General features: G+C 42.5%; 1 protein-coding gene across 1 annotated transcript in view; it reads left to right on the top strand.

Moving 5' to 3' along the window:
- Positions 1–22308, top strand: part of C1QTNF7 (C1q and tumor necrosis factor related protein 7) — a 52169-nt gene extending 29861 nt beyond the window's left edge. Inside the window, exons 2-4 of the mRNA XM_009279098.2 lie at positions 19194–19392; positions 20308–20553; positions 21307–22308. Coding sequence (XP_009277373.1) covers positions 20316–20553; positions 21307–21938 — 870 coding nt within the window. The 5' untranslated portion in view covers positions 19194–19392; positions 20308–20315 and the 3' untranslated portion in view covers positions 21939–22308. The remainder of the gene's footprint in view (positions 1–19193; positions 19393–20307; positions 20554–21306) is intronic.
- The last annotated feature ends 920 nt before the right edge of the window (positions 22309–23228 follow it).

Consider the following 23228-nt stretch of genomic DNA (forward strand, 5'->3'; position numbering starts at 1 on the left):
AAGCACTCCGAGTAACTAGCAGTTTTAATTATGAATAAGCAACCGAACCAGAGGCTGCACCAAAGCTTCACATTTGAACTGAAAGTTGCCCTCAGCTGGAGGGAAGCTGGACTGCGGGTAGGGGTCAGGCCACGCAAGCCACCATCCATCAGGCTGTTTCTTTAACTCAGAGGGGTTTTGGAGAGCAGCAGGCAGGCTGTTTTCACTCGCCATGAAATTTCCATAGTGAATCATACTGCAAACGGAACAAAAAAATGTTAGTCCATTTCTTTCAGTGGTTTTCCTACCTTTCAGTAGCGTTCAGCAACATTTCTTTCAGTGTGTTTTAAATTTATCCATTCTCCATCATCTTATTATAACCATGACATTAGAACAACAGTAGCTGGATCGTGCAGGATGGACAGACCAGGAGAGCTCTTCCTTACAAGTAGCTTTCGGGAGTCATTAGTATTTTTCTTCTCTCCATTTGTGCTTTATGACTGCTAATTAACTCCTCCGGCACCACTGCAAGGCAGGAAATCATTGCCCTTCATATGGAAATAGAGAAATGAAGCGGATTATGTGATTTGCCCAAAGCTACAAAGAGAATCATTATCAGGACCAAGATGAGAACTGATGATTTCTTTTAGTGCCTGGTCCTGTAATGCAATTAGCAGAGCAACCTCCCTGCCCCTCATCACCTGCTATATTATCCTCCACCTGAGAATGGCACTGACTTCAGCAGTCCTTGCTATTTGAAGCTGAATTTTGCTGCTCAGCTTGATTTCCACTCCAATAGGATGACTCCTACTGATACATTTTTGCATCTAAGATAAACATTAATATATGCCTTTGCTTAAAAGCAACGTAAGAATCCCCTTTAACTGCAGCGTGACCCCAACACTTAGTAATTTTTCAGGAACAAGCTGATGCCTACAACAGCATTTTTAATGCCATCTAGTGGTCATAGAAAATCAAATGCCAAGCTCAAACCCAGTGTGCCACCCAGCAAAGGTGCTGCTGCAGCAAATCTAGGTCCTGGTCTGACAATCCCTGCCCCGATTAGGGCTGCTTGTACCTCCCTTTCTTTTGCTGCTCCTGTTGCCGGTCTTTCACTTGGATGGCTGCGAGCTGCGCTGCTAAAACTCTGGAAAGCTGCAATAAGAAGTGGCATGAAAACAGAGTTAAGTAAATGGATACTCTCAGGAGCACTGTCAACTTACATGAATGCTGTGTTCCCATGGAATAAGGAACACGGTTTCTTCACTGCTTGGAGAATGTGAAGGAAACTGTGGGAACTGATGAAACAACTGATAAATAATAGTAGCTTATATACACAGAAGGCTAGTCATTTGTTTTCTGAGGAGATGGACACAACTGGGTGCCTTGGAGAATGGAGCTGGCTGCTCCGCCGGGCTGACGACCTGGTCCCTGTGGGGACAAGCAGCGCACAGGCAGGACCTCGGGGACGGGACTTGGACTTGGGGTTATTTTCAGCCACCTTTTCAATTCACTTCTTGAAAAACAGAGACAGGGACAGATTTCTGCATGTAAACATGATCTCTAAAAGTGCAATCAAAAGAAATACTCCCCTAGCAAGGGCAGTAAGGAAGGACTGCATTATGTATGCTTAATTAAAAACTGGTTTGGAGAGTTAAGGAAAGCCAGACAGCACCATCAGCAATAGTGACATTTTTCCTACTTTTTAGTGGAAACAGCACTACCTGCCTTCTTTAATAATAAGCAACTCTTGAACAATGGGAAGAAACCATAAATTTAGCATGCTTGAAAATAGGTCACCTCAATAGCTAAGGTCATGGCCAGAGATGTTTTTGTAAGGCATTTAAGGTGCTTTTAAGCTAATACATTTTAACTGAGAATTGTCATGAGAATTAATATGATAGTTCCTAATGCAGATAGGGTTTAAGACAAAAAGCATGTTAATTTGTCACAGTCGACCTTAGTGTTGCATAGAAAGTTTAATACCATCTGCTAAGATAGTTTTGGCCAAGCGAAGCTAGCAGCTCACCAGACTTGGTCAACATTGTGTCATACTTTGTCTGTACACACATGAACACATTTGGTAAAAATATAACAGCTTGACGAGAAAAGCTTCCTTGTTTGGATTGGACTGCCTTTGACAATTCTTCGTCAACCCCCGTGGCCCTAGCTCAAGCCAATGCCAAGACCTTGGGAAGCGAGCAGCCCAAAGCAGTTGAGTCCCCTGCCACTCTCCAAAACTCCTTGCCCACAGGTTGCCCCTCATGGCTTCGGCAGCAGGACACGTTTCTGCTCCCACCCCAGCACAGGAGGGCTGCAGACAGATGGCCTCCTCTAGATCCAGCTGTGCCAACCCAAGCTTGCCCCCCGTGCTCCCACTGTCCCCTGGCCAGTTAGGGCTCCCCACTTCTTGTCAGACACAACGAACCAGAGCAAACAAGAGCTCTCTTACTCCCACTGTACAAGCCAACCTGGTTCATTTTGACTGAAAGAGGGCAGGAGACACCCTTTGGAGCACCCAGCAGAGCTGGTGCTGTGCCAAGGAGGCCAGCGTGGGCAAGCAGGCAGTGACCTCTCCAGCCGTCACCACCTGAGATGCATGTCTGCACCGTGCTTGAGCCAAAGAGGATCTGAGATGGCTCTGCCAGCAGAGCTGCAAGGGCAATAACCTCCAGCAGTGTGGCTTGTAATCTTCATCTGGCACAGCTCTCTACAAAATAAACATCTGTCCAGAGCCTAAAGATATGTTTCAAAGCTGATTTAATTAGACCAGCCCAAGCACCCATCTGGACACTTTTAGCGCTTTGGCTCCCATTTGCCGGCTGGATAAAAATTGTTTTCACCTGCCCCAGTTGCAAAGTGGCCAGAAGGAAAGGAGGATGTATCAGCCACACTAGCATCTTAAACTTTTGACAAATAAGTCTGGTGAATCCTGATGAGGTGCTTTACAAAGCTGCCACCCACTGAGACCTCCTGCCCAAGGTGGCCGCAGCCGCAGGAAGGGCAGTGGGAGGAATGTGTGCCTTTGGCCGTGCAAAGCCCAGCGTCTCAGCTGAAACTGCTGATTTCAGTGGGTCCAACGAGTGTAGAAATGGTTTACACTGCACTGTGCCCTGGTCAGCCATTTGCTGCCTGGGAACCCTTCCCTCTCTTACCCGCCTGGCTCTTACGTGCCCCTACACAATGGTACTGGATAGCAAAGCGTGCAAATGCTCGCCATATGATTTAATGCAATGTTAGATGGATTAAACAGCCTGTGGAAGTGGCTGTCTACAAAGAAAGGGAGCCCCAGCAGAACAGCAGGAACAAACTGCAGAGGGATAGTTACATTTTAGATTGGTACACACATTTCTGCAGCAAGTGCCTGACTGTATCTTTAGTTTATATAGCCTGACTATATCTTTAGTTTATATAGCTCTTTATTCCAGCTTAGGCCAAATAAAAATAAATTGGTTGATTCTAGATCAATTAAGGCATCCACTGAGGATCTGGCGCTTATTTAACTAAAATATTTGAAGATAAACCAATGCAAGTTTGTGCATAAATGTTAGAAAAACGTATCATACAGATTAAAAGAAAAAAAATCATCTATGACAACTGAGAGCACCATCATTTTTTCAGCACCATTTGGAGGCTGCAGATAACCCAGGACTCTAATAGGTTTTTTCTAAACTCTTAATAAAAACCTACAATTTAAATTACTTTTAATCTACCTCATACTTACTATCCATTGTTAAAATCCTTTTTAGGAAAAACAATTGGAATTTTAACTAGTTACAGATGGTGGAGATAAAAACGGTCTTTACAAATCTGTGTTTAAAATAGGATTTTCAGGGAGAGTACTGTTTATATTTGCTAATGTTATCCAGGCTGTCTATTTGTAAACAGGAGTCAAAGGTTTACAAGCTTTAGCCTGCAGTAAAAGTAAATCAGAAAAATGAGGGAAGACTATGAGCATTAAAACCCCCTGATACCCCCTGGAGCTGCTTTATCCTACGCAGACAGGCCACAGCAAGGGGCGAGCAATGAGCAGAAGGGAACAGATGCCCTTCACACAATTTCTGTTGTCTTTATGGAGGGGATAGTATTCAAAACTCATCAAATGGTCAGATTGGACTTCATGTTCCCCTGTCCTTTTCCTGGTACTCAGGCTAGACCAGGATGGTAAATAGGGATGTACATAGGCAGGGAGATCTCGGGGTTCCTGAGCTGTCTGCTGTTTCTGGGAAGTGGTACAAGTTCATGGGCAAAAGGGACACTGAACAAAGCCTCCACCTGGCCTCTCCCTGCTGTGGGTTTTAGCTGCTGTTGCAGGTGAGCAGGCTGAGGAGCCTCAGCCACGTCCTGCTGCTCCTCGGACGAGCCTGTCCCCTGCCTGCTCTTGGAAAACAGATGTTCCTCCAGGAGATAGTGTGAACTCCCCTTTTGCTTATCACAGAGAGACTTGCACAACGTCTTGCTTTATTCTCTGGCTATGTTCATTTTTCCCTCAGAGATATCAAAATGAAGCTGTGCAAAACCCAGGAGCTACCAACCATTTGTCATTTTGAAACAGCAGCAGCATTGTTTCCATGCACTCGCTACAGGCAGCAGGTCTCAGCTGCCCATCTGCCTCCAGGTCTTGGTGATTTTGGGCACAGAAAAAATTGCAGATGGCCTGGCTCACCCCGAGCCTCGCTGTGGCACCCACCAACAGGGCAGAAACAGGAAGGGTTTAAAAAATGATAGAAAAAAGCAACCCCACAGCTTACAGATGAAGCTCCAAAACAGAACAACCTCTTTGCTTAACGGGATTTTTGTTTTTGCCAAACCCACTACTTTTGCTAATATGCGGTGAGTCATTATTGCCCTTTCTCCACAGTTGAGGGCCTCTGGAGAGGAGGCTGTTTTGGCTGTGATTACTTCTGCGCAAGTGGTACCACCTGCACAGCATCTCTGTTTCCAGGGTCTGAAAGAGAGGACTAGTCTTCAAAAGTCTGCAAACAAGAGGAGGGTAGAGCCAGTGCACGGGGGCTCGAGGTTATACCCTACACCCTGTGACCTTCCAACAGGTCCCTCTTCTGTAACTGCTGGCATATTGCATGCCTGTCATGGTTTGAAGATAGACCTCAAACAGGGAGAAGTGACCATGATATCTGGGCTCACCACAGCTTGAACATTCACTGCAGCAAACAGTCTACTTTGGCCAGAATTCTGGCAGGAAAAACACGTTCCACATCTGACATTTCCATTTAAGGACTTTTCCCAGCCATCTTTCAACTCGGCCAGTTGTAGCATCACGCAGCGGGGACAAGCCTTCACACTGCCACCTCCCTGCCACTATGCTGCTCTCCAGACAGGCCCCCCTTTCTCTCTGTCCCATGCAGACATGGTGGCAATCTGGAGGGACATACAGAGGTGCACCAGGATGGCCCTGGCTGCCCCTGGGCTTCACATGTTGCTCCATCTCTCCTTCCCCCTCACCTCCAGCCTCAGTGTCGGGCTATTAAAGGGAAAACCCAGAGGAATCGATGTCCCAATAGACAGGGAACAGGGGGAAAAAGGGTCTTTTCCCCATATGCCTGTTGGGAGCAGGACAGATTTTGACCTTTGGGCTCCTGATGCTGGGAGAAGAGCTCAGCAGTGTCAGGAGCCCAGCAAGGAGAGGGGAGCTCTGTGCTGGCAGGCACGGGAGGAAGAGGAGGAGAAGGAGGAAGAGAAGGAGGAGGAGGAAGAAGAGAGCCACCCTGGCAGGGAAGGGAAAATGTCATTACCCCATAACCTAGACAGCATTGTGGCTGTGAGGACATGTGGTCATCAGCGACACCGCTGCGTTCAGCTGGCTACTCATGGAGAGCAAAGCAAGAGTCTGTATAATCTGACATTCTGCGGTTTAAACAGATAAATAAACAAACTTGATTTTGAATAATAATGAGACACATCTGTATTAAGAAACCATTATTGTTTTGTCAAAAGTGTGCCAACGAAAGCAGTATTTTATAGAATATCTGGAAGACTGTCCTTTGAGCCGTCTGTAGCAACCACATGAGAGTTTATGCAGTTTTGATGAATTCAAAGGGTTTTTTTCTTTCTATAAGAGCCACCAACGTCTCCTGGGAAACATTATATTTACTTTTTACTACTTTTCTTGGCTTTTAAGTCTAGCAGAATGACTATCGCTACAGTGGGGAGATTCTGTCCCATGTTGTCTGTCTTTGGCAGAGACCAGGTAACACAATCTCAGGCAGCTGCATTTTTGCAGCTGTACTTCTGCATTTTGTTAGAGATGATTGGTTTATGCTGATCTGAGGACATAACGTGAAAGCAGTGAAGCTGCTAGATCCGCTGATCTTGTATGTCTTTCAGGATCTTGCTTACTAATGTTAATACACTAGAGGAAAAGAGCAGATGGCTCTTACAATTTAGTGGACCATGTAACCACTAGAAGTTGTAATTGTAAATTTAAAATATTCAACATGGAAATATTTGTGGCAATCATAAGGAGTCCAAAGTTAACACTTTTCTGAGAAAGTTAACGAACTAAGGAGCAGATTAATCACTGTCTCTTATAATGCAAGAAATAGAAGGAAACAAATGAAATTATCAGTTTAAAAGATTTAAGGGAGACAAAAAGGTTTAAGGGAGACAAATGTGTTCTGTGCATAATTAATCCAACAAATTTACTGATGAAGTATGCTGTGGAAAGCCAGAGTTTAAACTCTTTCCAAGTTTATGGATAAGGAGTCCAGCAAGGCTGGCAGAAAGCAAAGATCCAGGAAATATCTCCAGTTCAGACGACCTCAGCTGCAGAGCACTGGAAGCAGGAAGATAACCTCCCCGCAAGCATCGCTGTGTGCTTCCCACGTCCTTGGGAAGAGCGCAAGGGCCTACTACAGGACACTGCCAGAGAGCGAGGGTACAGGGCTAGAAGGGTTTTTGATCGTATTTACCGGAGTCATTCATATGTAACATTAATCCCAAAACAGAGATATAATGAAATGACTGTTGTGGATGACTTCATAATTGCCTCAGGAGAACAAACTGGGACACTGATTAATTTTATGGAGAAGGAACAGCAGTGGCTTATGTACTTCTGCAGAGACCTAGTTTCATGCATTAACAAAATAAGCAGAATAAATAAAATCTATAACAGAGAAGCTGTGTCAATAAAATTGTCTCCAAATGAAATGTTTCGATATTCTCTCCCATGAGCTGATAAATTTATAAAACTTATTTTTTAACTTTACAGTGTATGTATACACATATATGTACACACATACATACATTTAAACTTTCCTAAAGAAAAAGGAAAAACAGAAGCCTCATAAGAAATCACAGCATCTCAAAGAAAGAAAAGGAGAATTCTAAGCAGGAAAGACATGATGTTTGAGCATAGGAGAGTTTTCAATTGCAATTATCCTGTTCAAGACATAATGTGTATTTTAAGCAATAAACAAAATCACAAATATCTAAATAGAACTTTCTGCAGTGCCCAATGAAGATACTTATCACAAAGATAAAAGCAACAAAATGCCTTATTACATGCCAGCTTACTGTTTATCAGCTAGAAACAAATCTAAGCACATCGTTAATTCAGGCCATCAGAGAATAGATCTGTATTAAAGAAAATTAACTCCATCGGTCAAAGTCAAATAGAAAAAAACCCTTTAATAATAACTTTGATGTAAAATGCATCCACCACCCTCCAGGGCCTTGAAGAAAAGCTAAGTGAGAATCAGGACCCCTTTGGCTGGTAAAGGTACAGGTGTATATGTGTATGCACACACACACGTGCACACATACACTTGCCTGCAATAAAATTATGCCCTGGCTGAGGGAAAAGCAACTGCCTGAACTGATCTGAAAGACTTGAAATTATAAGAATTTTTTTCAGTTTTATATCTTGATTCCATGCCATAAAACTTATATAGTTTTATCACTGAAAAGAAAGGTCATTTTAACCAGGGCAAGAGAAAGCTTCTCCATGTTTTATGTATTTTCAACTTTATTTGCAAGTCAATACATTCTGAATCTCCGTAGGTTTCCATTAAAGTAGAAATTGCAAAACCCTTTACCCTGATGGAAACCTGAAGTTAATATGCTCTGAGCCTTGCATAACTCTTCTTTTTTTATATATTTTATTTGTATGAACAATTATGTAAGGAAATTTCTGGGGGACAGATCATTAAAAGTGATTCTGGTATACTGTTTTCCTTAGACTAGCCAGAATTTCTTAAGAAATAAATTTAAAACAAGGCTACTGTTTAAAATGCAAAAAGGCTCATGGCAGACAGCTGCCATGGAGTCGCAACTGTAAAATAACACTGAGTTTATTGTCATAATTGTAAAATATATCAGTAGATACTTGAATAAGAAGCCTGAGCAAAACTCTAGCTAGTACAATAAGTCATATTCACTGATTATGGAATTGCAAAGAGGGTTATCTATAATCCCTTTTCTTTTTAAGAAATATCCATACTTTGGCATAACCTACCACATACCACTACCTTGGGCTGTGTTTGCACTGCAGATGCACCCCAAGGCTCTGCCATCTGTGGATATGACTCTGTGCTACCTGTGTCCCCTTTTTACTCCTTCCCCAAAGGAACCTCCCTGGTGCTGTGTCTGGGCAATCCAGCTGGTACCCCCAGGGCACAGTGCACCACACAGCTTAGGGTCCACCCAAATGTACGTTTACTGGCTATGTGGACTAACATCAGCATACTGCATTTGGGTAAGATGTCTCCATCTATGCTATTTGCTACACAGTGGCATCTTAATCAGATGGGGAAGACCAGCTGGACTGGGGACCGCCTAGGGTGACTGTAACACCCTGTGATTCAAGGTTAGGTGGGACTTGTTGGCAGGCTGAGATCAGGGCAAATTCAAGTGAAAATGAAATTAAATTGGTTGCTAAACACTCTGTGACCTGCAGACCACCCAGGAATGTCCACTTATGTCCCGTGGAGACCCTGCTGAGATCACCCTGAAGCATCACACACATGCAGAACAAAGTCAAGGTAAAGCCCACTCTTTACCAGCCAAAGGTCAGACTTTCCTACTGAAGAGTGGCAAGTTGACTGACAGCTACAGCTTCTTTGTCCTATTCCCTGGAGGAACCCAAGGAAACAAACACTTCCCAGATAGGACGGATTTCAAAAAACAGTCAAATTATTGTTGCAAGAACTTAAGTGAGAAAACACCTTCAAGGACAGATATAAATACAAGGCATGTGGTTTCAACAGAGCTATGCCTAACTACATGAGGCCCAAATCTTGTTCTCAATGATAAGCAGGAGTATGGCTGATACTCTGTTACAAAGTCAGAAATGACCAGTTATCAGACACTAGACCTCATCTGCACTGTACTGAAAAAACTGCAGGAACTACGCTGACTTCATCCATTTTAATCTCCCATGAGAGAACTGATTTGAAATATGAAATGGCAGTTCACAATTACTTAAGAAAAGCAGAATCTGAAAAGTGCTTTTGAAATAACCCGCTTTTACATCAGCAGAGCCATATTATCCCTGATATTATTGATGTTGTTGTTTTACTGATGAAGAAATAGAAGCACGTAAGATTAAATAATTGCCATAGAATAGACATTTCTGATTTGAGGAACAGAAATCAGATCTCCTGAATGAAAACTCTGTGCTCTGTTTTCTTTCTTCCTCTCTGTGAATCTGATCAAACACCACTAATAAGAGAGAGATTTGCATTTGATTTCAGTATGTACAGAATCAGGCTGACAAATGATTACGTGTATCAAATTGAAGTTATCATATCACAGGAAAAACTGTCATTCCTCTAAGTGAATTTGTGTCATACAAATTTGTGTCAGACAAATTTGTGTCAAACAAAAGAAGACAAAGCTCTTCTCGCCTCGCCTCGCCTCGCGTCTCCTCTCCTCTTCACTTCTCAATATCTTATGCTTGTTAAACTCTTTTTAAAGACTTGTTAGAATATATTGCAATTAGGATATATAGTAGGCTATAGTAGTTAGCAAAACAGATTAATAGACTCTCCAGAGCTCTATACAGCATGAGTTTTTCACTTTCAAAGTTTGTACAAATTAGAAAACAAATAAATGAGATAATACTTTTTTTTTGCCTTCATAAGCTTTTTTCTTGGAGATTTAAAGCTGCCTGCCTGAAATGTCCAAGTCAGAAATACAGAGGAAAAAAGATTAGTGTCAGTGTTAATTCAATAAGAAAAAGCTTTAATAATAATTTTAGATTTTTCAATGTGTTGTAAGAACAATCCAAACATTTCTTCAAATAAGCAAGCTTGACACTTACATCTTCACAATACATAGCAGTTTATGTATTAAAAAAGCCCAAACAACTCAGACTGAGACCTTGCAAATCCGAACAGTCCACCATAGAAATGGTTCTCATCAGGAGACTGATGAAAACAAGAGCAAATCCTGAAGAACACCAGTTGGCTATGTGGCTCAGAGAATGCTGCAGTGGGAAGAGGGGTAAGGATCCAGATGGAATTAAACAGACCTTTGAATGCTTTGTGCTGAAAATTGTTATTTCCATATGCGTCGAGTGGTCTCACGCTGCCAGATTGGGATCACAATGCTTTTTTCCTCTTTGTATAAGTACAAACTGTCAGAGCCATGAGGGCACTGACATCTCTGACTGTCCCTGCCAGCCTCTCCTGGGGCGTCCCACCATTCTGCTCATGGTCCAGGACCCCATTTCAGCCCAGCTGACCCCCACCCACAGGCTGACGTCCTGGTCTGGCCTCGGATGCTGGGGGTGCCTCCGGCTGCCTCCAGGCTGCCCTGGTCCCTGCTGGGGTGATGAGACGGGCTCTGGCTGGCGCGACCCTGCCCTGCCACCCTGTGGGGAGCTCCATCACTCCCAGCCCTAGGGAGCAGCCAGTCCTCACCCGACACAAACACCTCCACAAGATGTGAAGTTGTAGAACATCAGACCCATCAACTAGAAACGCAGGTCCTGTGTGAGTGCTTGCTGGGTACCAACAGGGTTGCCAGAGAGTGGCCTTGGGTGGAGCTGGTGTTCCTGTGAAGCCTGATGGGAGGCGGGATGCATTGTCCCTTCTGCTCTTCTATGGAAACACAAGTCTTTGTTTCAATAAGAAAATACTATACCATATAGAATTTAAAGTGAATTTTATTTTACAGGTCCAAACTGTTTAGAGATGTCTTTCTAATGTGCATGTCCTTCAGTCTTGCAAAGAGGTCAACCTCACTGAAAATCAAGTTGTTATTTAAAGGCTTGATTTAATCAGGAAGAAGCATACTTAAAAAAACGTGCTATTACCCAAAAGCAGACATTACATAAATTTCATTCTATTTTTATATCTTCCTGGCTCCGATCTCCTGAATCTGACATTAACCATAACAATCACACATGTGACTAAACCAGGCCAAATTCTCCTTTTTCTATTCCAGTATAAATATAGAAGTAATGCTGTTGAAATAATAGCTTTGAGGTAAACTCACTCCACAAGAACAGGATTTTTCTCAGAACAGCCACAGTCAGGCAAGTATGCTGATTCTGAAGCCAGATTTTTATCTCCTGTACTGGCAAGTTAGAGCACCAGCGTGGAGAAGACCACCAGGGTTAATGTGAGAGCCTGGCAGTCCCAGAGGCTGGGGACTTACGTTAATGTGGGTGGCATTTTGAAAAGCACGCGAGGCTTCAAAGCTCTTATGCCATTTTCAAAACACCTTAGGCTTTCAGAAGTTCAAGCCCCACTGATTTACAGTAAGGCTTAAGCTTTTAAATGTATTTATTGTTTGTGCCGATGAGACACGGCCTCCTAAGACTCACACCTCTGTGAGATTCAGCTTCACAGCCACAACCTCTCTAAGTTTGACTCTTTGGTTTCATGTTGAGGCTCTCTGGTGCTCCTGAACATGCCAGTGGTGCACCAAGGGTCAGAAGATGGAGACCTTGCAGCTAACTCTGGGCAGTGGATAGTGCAGTGCCCTGTGGACGTAGTCCACAATATTTAGTCCACTAGCCATAATAGCTAGCAATATTTGCATGGCTACAGGTTGCTTGGGCATTGAGCCATGTCAGGTGTGCACAGCCTGGGTCTCACATTGCTGTCCTGAGTATCTGTGTTGCACAGCACTGCTCCTGCAGATGTGCCTGAAGAGATGCTCTTCAGAAACTCTAGGCTAAGGCAGCCTCTCATGCTCCAGTTGGTACATCACAGGTTTTATGGTTCATTCATTTGGACTTAGGTACTCAATTCCCCCCAAGATGCATTTTCTATGTGTGAAAGTCATATGTAAAAGTTGGAACTTATAGGAACTTTTGTAGATTCAGTCCAAAGGTCTTAGCACCACAAAGTTATTTCTTACCCAGGAATATTTAATTCCAGAATGCTGATTTTCTGTCTGTTTTCGAATGCACAATTTTGCAGTTATCTTTTGAAGGTTCTCAAACAGGAACCTGGGAGCTGTAGTGAGTTTTTTTCCAGACTGGTATTATCTGAGCTCTGTTGTGCAGTTCTGCTGTTCCTGGGAGCACAGCTTGGCTAGCATGGAGCACTTGAGAAATTCCTGCTTTTATGCTGCAACATATAAACTCTCAGTAATAAAATTCAGAGTAGTTCAAGATAATTAAATTCATACTATAGGGCTTTTACAACGCCTTCCATCTTCTAAGTGTCTTATAAATAAAAACTAATTAGTCCTCCACAGTCTTGTCAGACATGCATACTTATCCAAATTTTGAAGTTATAAAATTTATACTTTATCCTACCTTTGCACTCCCCAGTATGTTAAGGACTGTTCACAATATCACCTGGATTGAAGGGACCACAGTATTTAGCAAGCCATTTCTAGCTGGGGATTTGCCCATGTAGGCAAAACTTCCAGTTCCCCTCCCGGGAAAGCTGATGGCTTGCTGTGTTGCAACAGCAGTGCAGAGAGACCCTTTGTATACGTAAAAATATTGCTAACTTACCTATGACTGTTTGCACTGTGAAAAATTTACTCATGTCAAGCCCCGGACAGATGTCTTCTTCCATGTACAGCAGAACAGGGACAAGAGGTTGCCACTCAGCTGAACATAGCTGCTCCCTGCCCCAGGTCACAGCCTCCGCTGCTCCTCTGGCACTGAAGTCTATGGGAGCCTTCCCCAGCTTGCTTCAGGGGAAATCAACCACCTCAGTCCTGCCCAAGCATTTAAATTGCTCCTTTGGTCTTTGCCTAGTTTGATGTAGAATGTGGTCCCTGGCTGGATGCCTATTTTTCCACAGGGTTCCCAGAAAGGCACATTGCCTGGGTGATACCATTGGATGAATTCCAGAAGAAAACAATGTGCTGGGGGAGGAGTGTCCCTTTCAGGGTCTGGAAGCTTTCTTCTGATGATTATCTTTTCAAATGGTGAATACTGTTCTTTGGTACAATATGCCGTCACCAAGGGAGCAACCGGGTGAAGGAGAATCCATCTTCAGAGGTGTCCGTGATCTAATAAATGACATTTACCTTGAGGGGATGAGAATGAAGCCATGCTCAGGGACTAGAACATATTCAGCCAGAAATCCAGCGAAGTTCCCAAAGTTGTTCTTTCTGTGTGTGTCCTGAGCTCACTTTGCTGGCTGGTCCCCATCATTCACCCCTGTGCAAAGCGATTGCTCTCATGATAGGAGCTCTTTATGGACTTTTGCTCACAAAGCCCAGGTGTGAACACAAGTGAGCACAAGGCACAAGGCAGTGGAAGTCCGTCCCCTACGACCTGTGGCAATAATCTATGACTTTTTTTCTTGTTTGTCCTCATGTGCCTTGCAGTCTGACATTTTCTTTTTGTGCCCTCTGTTTTTCCTCTTTCCATGCCATCCAAAATGGTTTTCCCAGTCTGTTCTCCATTTCTCTTCTATCATCACAAGGTTGGTAAAGCAGAATGATCTAAGACAGGAGATAGAAATTCTCCTGGCAAGGGCTGGGGAGGAACCAAAAAGAGGAAGCCTGCCTGAACTGAAAAGCACTCTATGGGAGATGGGCACACTGCTCTAGGCATCTATCCACATCTTTAGATGCCTACATACTTCCACATGCTTGACTCCAGTTCAGATTCATAACTAACCCTGCAAATTGCAGATCATCCCTGAAGGCAGCTTGTGATTTATGGCTCCTGTCTCTTTTTTTTTTATTTTAAGGACATAGAAAAAACCTTTTAAAGAAGCCTGTACCCGAGGTGTAGGGACACTTGTATCCTGAGTCTTAAATCCTGGCCATTTTTCACTACATTGCAAGCAAACATATTATTGTCTCCATGTTAATTGCCAACTGTAAGCAACTGGCCTAGCTTCTCGGCTCTCTGTCAAGACAAATTCTGTCAGGTTTCATTTATTTGTGTGTTCTGGTACAGCTGGCAGTGAAACCGCTTTGCCTGCCAGCCCTCATGTTAAAATTCCCCCCATCTGAGTCAGACTATCTCACTGATAACACGCTTTGACCAGCTTCTAGGGCACTCCCAAATAATGGGAATGGCTGGAACCAGAAAGAGAAACTATGTTTCAAGTCAGACACTGAGAAATAAAATGACTCCCACTCCTTTGATATTTTGAAAATCAGACACATTGAACTTCTGGTCTTGATTATAAGCGCTCTATTTTCCGTGAAGGCTTGTGACATGGTTGAAGAATCTGACTGCATTCAATGTAGTTATGAAGGAGACTGTTCAAACATGACTGAGTACAAACTTAAGTTAGTGAGACCATTAAATGTCAGCATTGCTAATAAGGCCTTTAAGGATTGTTTTCTCAGAAATATTTAGCTAATGTTCCTTCCCACAGGCTGACTATCCCTTTGGGCACCGTCAGCCATTCTGGGACTGGGAATCAAAAGTTCAGACTGCTCAAAAAGTGTCAGGTCACTCTCCCTTTCTTACACAAGGGAAGAAAAGACAATGTAAAGCCATGTGAAGATTGCTGCATTGTGTAGCTAACCCAAGGAGTGTGGTGGTGGCCAGCTGCAGTCTTAATTCCTTAGAGTAAGGCATGGTCTTACAGGTGGAGCTCTGGAAGTCCAGCATAGTCCCCATAACACAATACGAGCTGGGAGATGCGTAAACCTGTGCCCAGCTGAAGGTGAATGCTCATTGTAAAATACCTGGGAAAAAATCCATAATTAAGACTTGTATTTTAAATAGCATAAAATTCATACAGTGCAAAGAAACTGCAGAGTGTGGCATGCTAAACTGCAAGCCACTGTTTCTGAGGCGTTGTAGAAAAGTCAGTGGTGGTGGCAAATTGAATGTCAGGTTTGGACCCTTCAGGCATGTGGACACAGCTGATTTTTGTGGATCATGTTTTGAGAGGGAAAAGACAGGCATAGCTCGTGAGATTTCAAGCTAATTGTTGAGGGTGTCTCTCTCTGCTTCTCATCCTGACTTATTACCTCCTTCTCCACCTTGTTTCTCCTACCACAGCGCTCCTGGGTGGGAGAGCTGGGGAAGGACTGTACATCCCACAGTGGGGATGCAAGGTAGCGATGTGAGGTAGTATGGGTAGTACGGTAGTATGAGCCTTTGCTATTGGAAAGCCAGAGTATGTATAGACTATCTTGTTCTGCACCACTAAGCCATTGCCAGTGGGGCAGACAGAAAAGGCCCAGGAGCATCGCTACTTCTCATCTACATCTTTCTGCACAAGGAAGTTAAAACACATCTTCTGCTCCTCCTCAAATAGTTGTGCATATGTATTGGAAGTGAATTCAAAGCTAGCAAGGAAAGACAAAAGTAAGAACACAGCCAGGATAACTTATGACTAATAATTACTGGCTTTTGACCCGGCTTTTATTTATAACAGATTCATGGGAAATCTTCTAGGATTGTTTCAAAACAATGCCAATTAGAAAATTTTAGAATTAAGCCCTGCATAGCTGGACAAGGGAAGAAGATTAGATCATATAGCAGGAAGTCTTAAAACTGGGCATTTTCTACAATCCCTTAATTCCTAAGCTTAAAAAAATGTTAATGACATAGTCTGAGTATATTAGTAATGAAGTGAGATTTCCTAAAGGCTTGATGTTAAAGACTCTCTGCCCAGCACCTAGCTTCGATTGCAATGTAACATCCAGAGTATCTTCTCAAGGTAGATCATAGAATCATAGAATCACAGAATCATAGAACGGTGTGGGTTGGAAGGGACCTTTAAAGGTCATCTAGTCCAACCCCCCTGCTGTGGGCAGGGACATCTTCAACTAGATCACCTTGCTCAGAGCCCCGGCCAACCTGACCTTGAAGGTTTCCAGGGATGGGGCATCTACCACCTCTCTGGGCAACCTGTTCCAGTGCTTCACCACCCTCAGCGTAAAAAATTTCTTCCTTATATCTAGTCTGAATCTACCCTCTTTTAGATTAAAGCCCCTTGTCCTATTGCTAAAAGCCCTACTAAAAAGTCTGTCCCCATCTTTCTTATAAGCCCCCTTTAAGTATTGAAAGGAGCAATATGGTCTCCCCAGAGCCTTCTCTTCTCCAGGCTGAACAACCCAACTCTCTCAGCTTTTCCTCCTAGGAGAGGTGTTCCATCCCTCTGATCATTTTTGTGGCCCTCCTCTGGACCAATTCCAACAGGTCCATGTCTTTCCTGTACTGAGGACTCCACAGCTGGACGCAGTACTCCAGGTGGGGTCTCACAAGAGTGGAGTAGAGGGGGAGAATCACCTCTCTCAACCTGCTGGCCACGCTTCTTTTGATGCTTCTTTTGCTTCTTTAGATCTGTCACCTTAACAGACTGCAACAAGGTATTAGGTCCAGAATAGCTTTTTTAGTATTTTTCCAATATTGAATGAATCAGATGATCTTTTGGGTTTACGCACAAGGGCAATGATTATGCTGCTTGTGCAATTTGAACAGTGACAGAACAAATGAATCTGTCACCCTCACTTAGAAAAGCTGTTCCAGAAATCACTGCACATTAGAACTGATCAGCATGCCTATCGCCTTCCAGTGAATGCCTTGGCGTGCACTCTTGCTCTACCTAGTGGATTTGGAACCTATTGAAATGCCATTTTCTAAACTTGGAATAACATTATTCTAACCCTGTGTTCATATCATTCTCCTTATTATTTTTGGTGATGGTTTTGATGAAGATGATTGTTATTGCTGTGAACAAGAATACCATGTGCTTGTTCTAGCTTTCAATATTTGGAAAAAAGAATGAGCTCCTCAAATGTTGTTTTTCCCTGAAGAAAAATTATTTGGCATATATAAATGACTTTGTTTCCTACACCAGTTTATGGACAAAAGTTTGTCTCTCTGAAAAGGACAACCAGAAGCCAGGTCCAAAGTGTAACATGACTCGCTTTCTGCCTACCAGTTAACTCTCTGTGATCAGGTATTTCTCTGCAACTTAGGTGACTCCTGAGAAAGTGATCTGGGAGGTCTATTCCATCCTCTAACTTCATAAGCCCAGGTGAACTGAAATCTCTGATTTTGGCCTCCTAATTCAGCGTGAAATTTCAAAAGCATGGCCATATGTTATCATCCACTTTTAACATTACAATTTACCTTTTAGAGCACTCACCAGGAAACAGAGTGCATGGGTTCAATGCTGTACATCCTTCCTTGGTCTGAGGAGATTCACACTTTCCAAGCAACTGCTGCAATAACAGAGAGGCGCCTTCCACCCCTCCTTTTAAAACTGGACCATTACGCAGAACATATGCAAAAGTCTGAAGTCAAAGGGCAAGAGAAGTCCTGATTCTGCAGCCTAATGCGTGGTTTCCCAAATGTCATTTGTTGGGTACCACTGTTGGAAGCAGCCTTCTGTATTCCCCCCAAGCCTAAATTCAGGACTGTAAACATCATCACCTGAACGTTACCACCATTTCCTCCCAATCCCAGCTCTGTTCCCCTTCCTGCAGTCCCACCATTCTGCTTCACAGTCCCATCACTCCTTAAGACCCCCAACCCATAGCTGAAAGCTCCACGTATTCCCCTCTATGCCTTCTCCTTCCCAAACTGGTTCTCCAACCACAATGCCCCAGTCATCTAAGGCACATCCCCATCTCAACCCCGTTCCCCTCACCTTCCCCAAATGACTTTTTTCCCATGGCCTTAGCAGAAACACATGCCCCAGACTAATTAATTTCCTGTAGGCACATGAGAAGAACAGCAGGGGAGGTCTGGGAGCTGGAGACAGCTTCACGCATCAATAATTTACTGGCCAGCCAGTGACAGGAGCAGCTGTGTGAGGGCTCTTACTCTGATTTGTGAAAGATCTTGGACATAGGCAAAACCAGCAGTTGTTGAGATTGTTTTTGCTTGGCTTGTTGTTACGTGCAACACAGTGTGGGAACATCTAGCCTACTGATTCAGACTTTCATCTGGCAAAGGGCAGTTTTTGTTCCAGTCCTTGATCCTTAGGTCATGTCTGCTTCTTATCCATCAGCTTTGTGTAAAATGCATATGCAGTCTTAGGTATGAACTCCCTCCAAGCTGCTCCCTCCTGGCTAAGTGCTTAAAGTTGCTCTTCTCTGCAGAGAGCCTTGCTGTCCCTGATTTAAGTCCTATGAAAATCCACGAGCTTCATTTGGGTACCCTCAGTACTACATCAGAGCAAATGTTGCTGTGAAGTTTGTGCTTGTACCTAACTACTGCCTTGGAGTTATCATTTGCTGCTCTGCTATAATGTCAAGCATTCATATGTTAATCCATTCTTGGAGGCTGTTGTGCCTGACTGTACCATAAGGCTTTATTAAATGACAGCAAAATTAATAGTTTCATTTCTGCCAATTTGATACAAAATGCTTAATATGAAAAGCAGAATATACATCACTGAAGAGAATTTCTGAGCATTGCTATTTCTCTCTAACTACAATATTTGCATGCTTTTTTCTGCATTGCCATTGATACCAAGACAGTTTCTAATTTTCTATTCTGTAAAATAGAAAAGATTCTTCATGAAGACTGTGTATGTGTACGTGTACGTGTATGTGTATGTGTATATGCTGGTCTTTTTCCATGCTGAATAGATTTGACCATGCCATATACCAGTTGAACTATCATGAACTGCAAATAAATGTAACAGTTTGGGTTTTTAAATCAATCAGTCAGTGCCAGTCAATATCACAGAGAAGAGAGTGGGAACAATGATTTCTAGATTAATTCACTTTGCAACTTCTTTAACTGTGAGTTTGAGAATGAATCTGAGTTTCACTGTAAAAAAAGGTAGATGGTATTTCACACATACATTTTTCTGAATCCCCCACTCCATTTCTTCTTTTTCTCCCCACAGAAACCAGTGGACTCTGATTTCCTTGAATGCTGTAAATTAGCTCTGAAGGAATGGACATCTCCAACAAAAAACCCCACACAAGTCTTCTAAGAAGCCAGCAAGGGAACTAGAAAAAACAGCTTGACTTGCAAAACCTCACCTGACCCATGACTGACTCTCTGTTAATGCAACACTAATTTAAGACACCTTTGTACATCAGGTACTGCAACTCCTCAGCATGTTACTGTTTGTACAGTGTTTTTCTTTAGTCTCCCAGTATATAGTGGAATAGAGAAATCCAATTTACATTCAATTGTTTATGAAAACACCCAAATACCATATATAAAGCTTTAAACAATTTTATTGCAAGATATTGCAGCACAGTTCATTTCATATGACAGTCCAAGCCGGGCTTAAAAATCCCAACCTGTTAGCAGCCCATTCACACTCCATCCATTCCCCACAGGGCAGCTGCCTGATTCGACCTTACCAATTAGGGTGAAGCGGTTATTTGTGCTGTGGTCATCAGGGTTTCCAACCAGGCACTGAAGCTGTAGCTGTCTTACTGGTATCCTTTCTGCAGGCTCAGCAAGTTTCTGCTGCAGTTATTCAGGTCAGAGATTCATTTGTAACCATAAGGGCAAATTTCAAAATGAAATGGTGGTGTAGGCTTTGTCCTCACTAGAAAAGACTGCTCCTATGGGCACATCCTCCTAGCACAGATGTAACTCCCTCCAGCAAGGTTTTTCTCCGTAAAGTTTATACAGGTCCCAAAGACAAAATAAACTATGCAAGCAAAGGACTTTGCATTGTAAAATCCAGATTCTTTTTTTAACGTGTCAAAATTTGGTCCAAAAAAGCTGGTATTTGCCAGTTATACTATGTCAGTCTACAGGCTACTTGAAAGACATACAGTAACATATACGGTGACCAGAGAAAGGTCCAACCTGACAGACTTTCCTCCTTGCCTCTTACATGGATTCTGCTAATGCAGAAATCCCAGGTTGATCTCTGCGCGTGTACCTGTGCATAATGCACCGCAGTCTCACACTTATTAGCATATTCAGAGCCATCTCCATTTGACTAGAGTGCCAAAATGTGCATAAATAGTCCTATTCGTATGTATTTTTTCCAGATCCAAGGATGATTGTGTTGCTTTGCATTACAAGTTTTGCCATCTACACAAGTGAACAACCTCTTCAAAGCCAGTTCAAAGGAGAAAATTACTACACCAGATACATCTGTAGCATCCCTGGTTTGCCAGGCCCTGCAGGTCCCCCCGGAGCTGGCGGATCCCCGGGGCCACACGGACGCATTGGTCTTCCAGGAAGAGATGGTAGAGATGGCAGGAAGGGAGAAAAAGGTGAAAAAGGGAGTGCAGGTATTGAATATTTGTGTCATCTAACACAGTAGTACAACAAAGTAAGACCTTTCATCGTCACTGTTATACATATATATATATAACAGTGTATAATATACATACACACACACAATGAATGTGTGTATGTGCCTATGTGGGTTTAAGTGTGATGCATGTATATATAGTGAGAGAAAGAAAATAGGGAGATATATTTTAGATATGTCTAATATGCATATACTGAAATCTGTATAAATAAATGTAAATGCATAGCCTTCCTGCGCATAGATGCTAAGAAAAAGTTTGGGAAAAATGAAGCATGTGTGGTGTCAAATAAATAGTCTCATTTGTGTCATTAGCCAGGAATAAAAGATTAGCAGGTATTTAGGTACACACTAAAAATGCCCAAATAGTAAGAGATATTTAGTGCACAAGTATCATTACATAGGTAGCCACGCTGCTGTCCTTCCCATCAGCAGTGCCCATAGTTCAGTCAGCAATGGACTGGTTATGCATAAAATTCTTCAATGTGTAATCAAGACATATGAAGAAAAGTAGGAATATAGAAACAAAGGGCCCCCGGGCTGTGGAGCCCGGTCCTCTGTTCTAACCTGCCATTCCTTTTGCAAACTTACTAGAGGATTTTGAAAGTATTTTTGGAGTATTTTGAAATTCTGACCATGTATTTCTTGTTTGTTCAGGCACACACAGTAGCCCACACAATCATTTACTGAGATGATATGTGCAATGATTAACTAACTTAAAATGTTTTTGAAGGTTTAAGAGGAAAGACTGGGCCATTAGGACCAGCTGGAGAGAAAGGAGACCAAGGTCAGTGTGGTAAAAAAGGACCTGGAGGATTGACTGGTGCCAAAGGTGAAGTAGGTCCAGCTGGACCACCTGGACCTAAGGGAGATAAAGGAGACCGAGGAGAGCCAGGGGCACCAGGGGTCTGTAAGTGTGGAAAGATAGTGCTGAAATCTGCGTTTTCTGTTGGCATCACCACCAGCTACCCAGAGGAAAGACTGCCAATTGTATTCAATAAAGTCCTCTTCAATGAGGGGGAGCATTACAACCCTTCCACAGGGAAGTTTATTTGTGCCATCCCAGGGATTTATTATTTTTCTTATGATATCACCTTAGCAAACAAGCATCTTGCGATTGGGCTGGTTCACAATGGCAAGTACCGGATAAAGACGTTTGATGCGAACACAGGCAACCATGATGTAGCTTCTGGATCCACAGTAATCTACCTTCAGCCAGAAGACGAAGTATGGCTTGAGATCTTCTACACTGACCAAAACGGTCTCTTTTCTGATCCAACATGGGCAGACAGTTTGTTTTCTGGATTTCTCTTATACGTTGATACAGATTACCTTGACGCTTTATCGGATGCAGATGAGCCCTGAAGCAGATGATGTCAAATGACATTCAAACTGGACTCCCCAGCACAGGATGTTATCTAGCTGTGTGGGGGACACAAAGTTGAAAAAGAATAATCTGGGAGTTTATTTTTGCTTTGATAGGAACCAAATCTGAGCTCATAAGGATCCTTCTAGAAGCTGGATTTTTTACCGAACAGCAGGGATATCAAAAGGAACTGTAATTAACAAAAGACTGCATCACTCCAGGACTGACTCCTCCTGAAAGTTATGTTTATAAATCTATTTAAACAAATTTAAGATACTGTACATTGGATTTTATATTAAATATATTAAGTTGCAATGTAGAATGGATATTTTGTATATGACATTAAAGTAAACTTGAACAACTGACGGCAATATCATCTTTGGTCATTTTAAGACAGTAAATATATTAAAAACAGAGAAAACATTGATTTTAAAAAAGAAGAGGAATAAAATAGGGATGTATGCTTCAAGATGCAGCTGAACAGGTCACAAGGACAGTCCCCTCTGATATTTACACCAACAAATTATATTAATAATTAACTAACCTCCTAATAAATACATGAAGATTTGTACTAGCTGACTGCCCAATGACAGTCATAAAAGAACAGAACAAAGGTATTAAACATATAAAATAATTAAAAACTGGAAGATTTGAAAACTTGGAGATAGACAGTCAGTATTCAACGTGGGTATTTTCAGTGTAATTCCAAGTGGGTATGCTATTCTTCCAATGCTATTCAGTATCTTCATGAGAAATGTGGAAGAAAATATAAACTTTTTGCAGAAGAAAATTATGGATGCCAAAAACCTCATGGAACAGTAACCAGTAATGAGAATAAATTACATGGAACAAACCGAGTCACAGATAGACAGTCAGTATTCAACGTGGGTATTTTCAGTGTAATTCCAAGTGGGTATGCTATTCTTCCAATGCTATTCAGTATCTTCATGAGAAATGTGGAAGAAAATATAAACTTTTTGCAGAAGAAAATTATGGATGCCAAAAACCTCATGGAACAGTAACCAGTAATGAGAATAAATTACATGGAACAAACCGAGTCACATCATTAAAGCAGACTTACTTATATTCCAATACGGCCAAATGCAATGAAATAAATGTAGGTCATACACAAGATAAAAAAACACATTCAGGAAATCAGTGAACTTGGAAAAGGTACATGGGACCTCATGGATAATCAGCTAAATATGAGTCATCAGAGTAGGCTGTTGCTACAGCCCTTTGGATGTATGATAAATGGACTTAGGAGTAAGGAGTAGTTACTTACAAAG

Source organism: Aptenodytes forsteri, unplaced genomic scaffold (assembly GCF_000699145.1).
Source record: "Aptenodytes forsteri isolate BGI_AS27 unplaced genomic scaffold, ASM69914v1 Scaffold242, whole genome shotgun sequence".
Classification (NCBI taxonomy): domain Eukaryota; kingdom Metazoa; phylum Chordata; class Aves; order Sphenisciformes; family Spheniscidae; genus Aptenodytes; species Aptenodytes forsteri.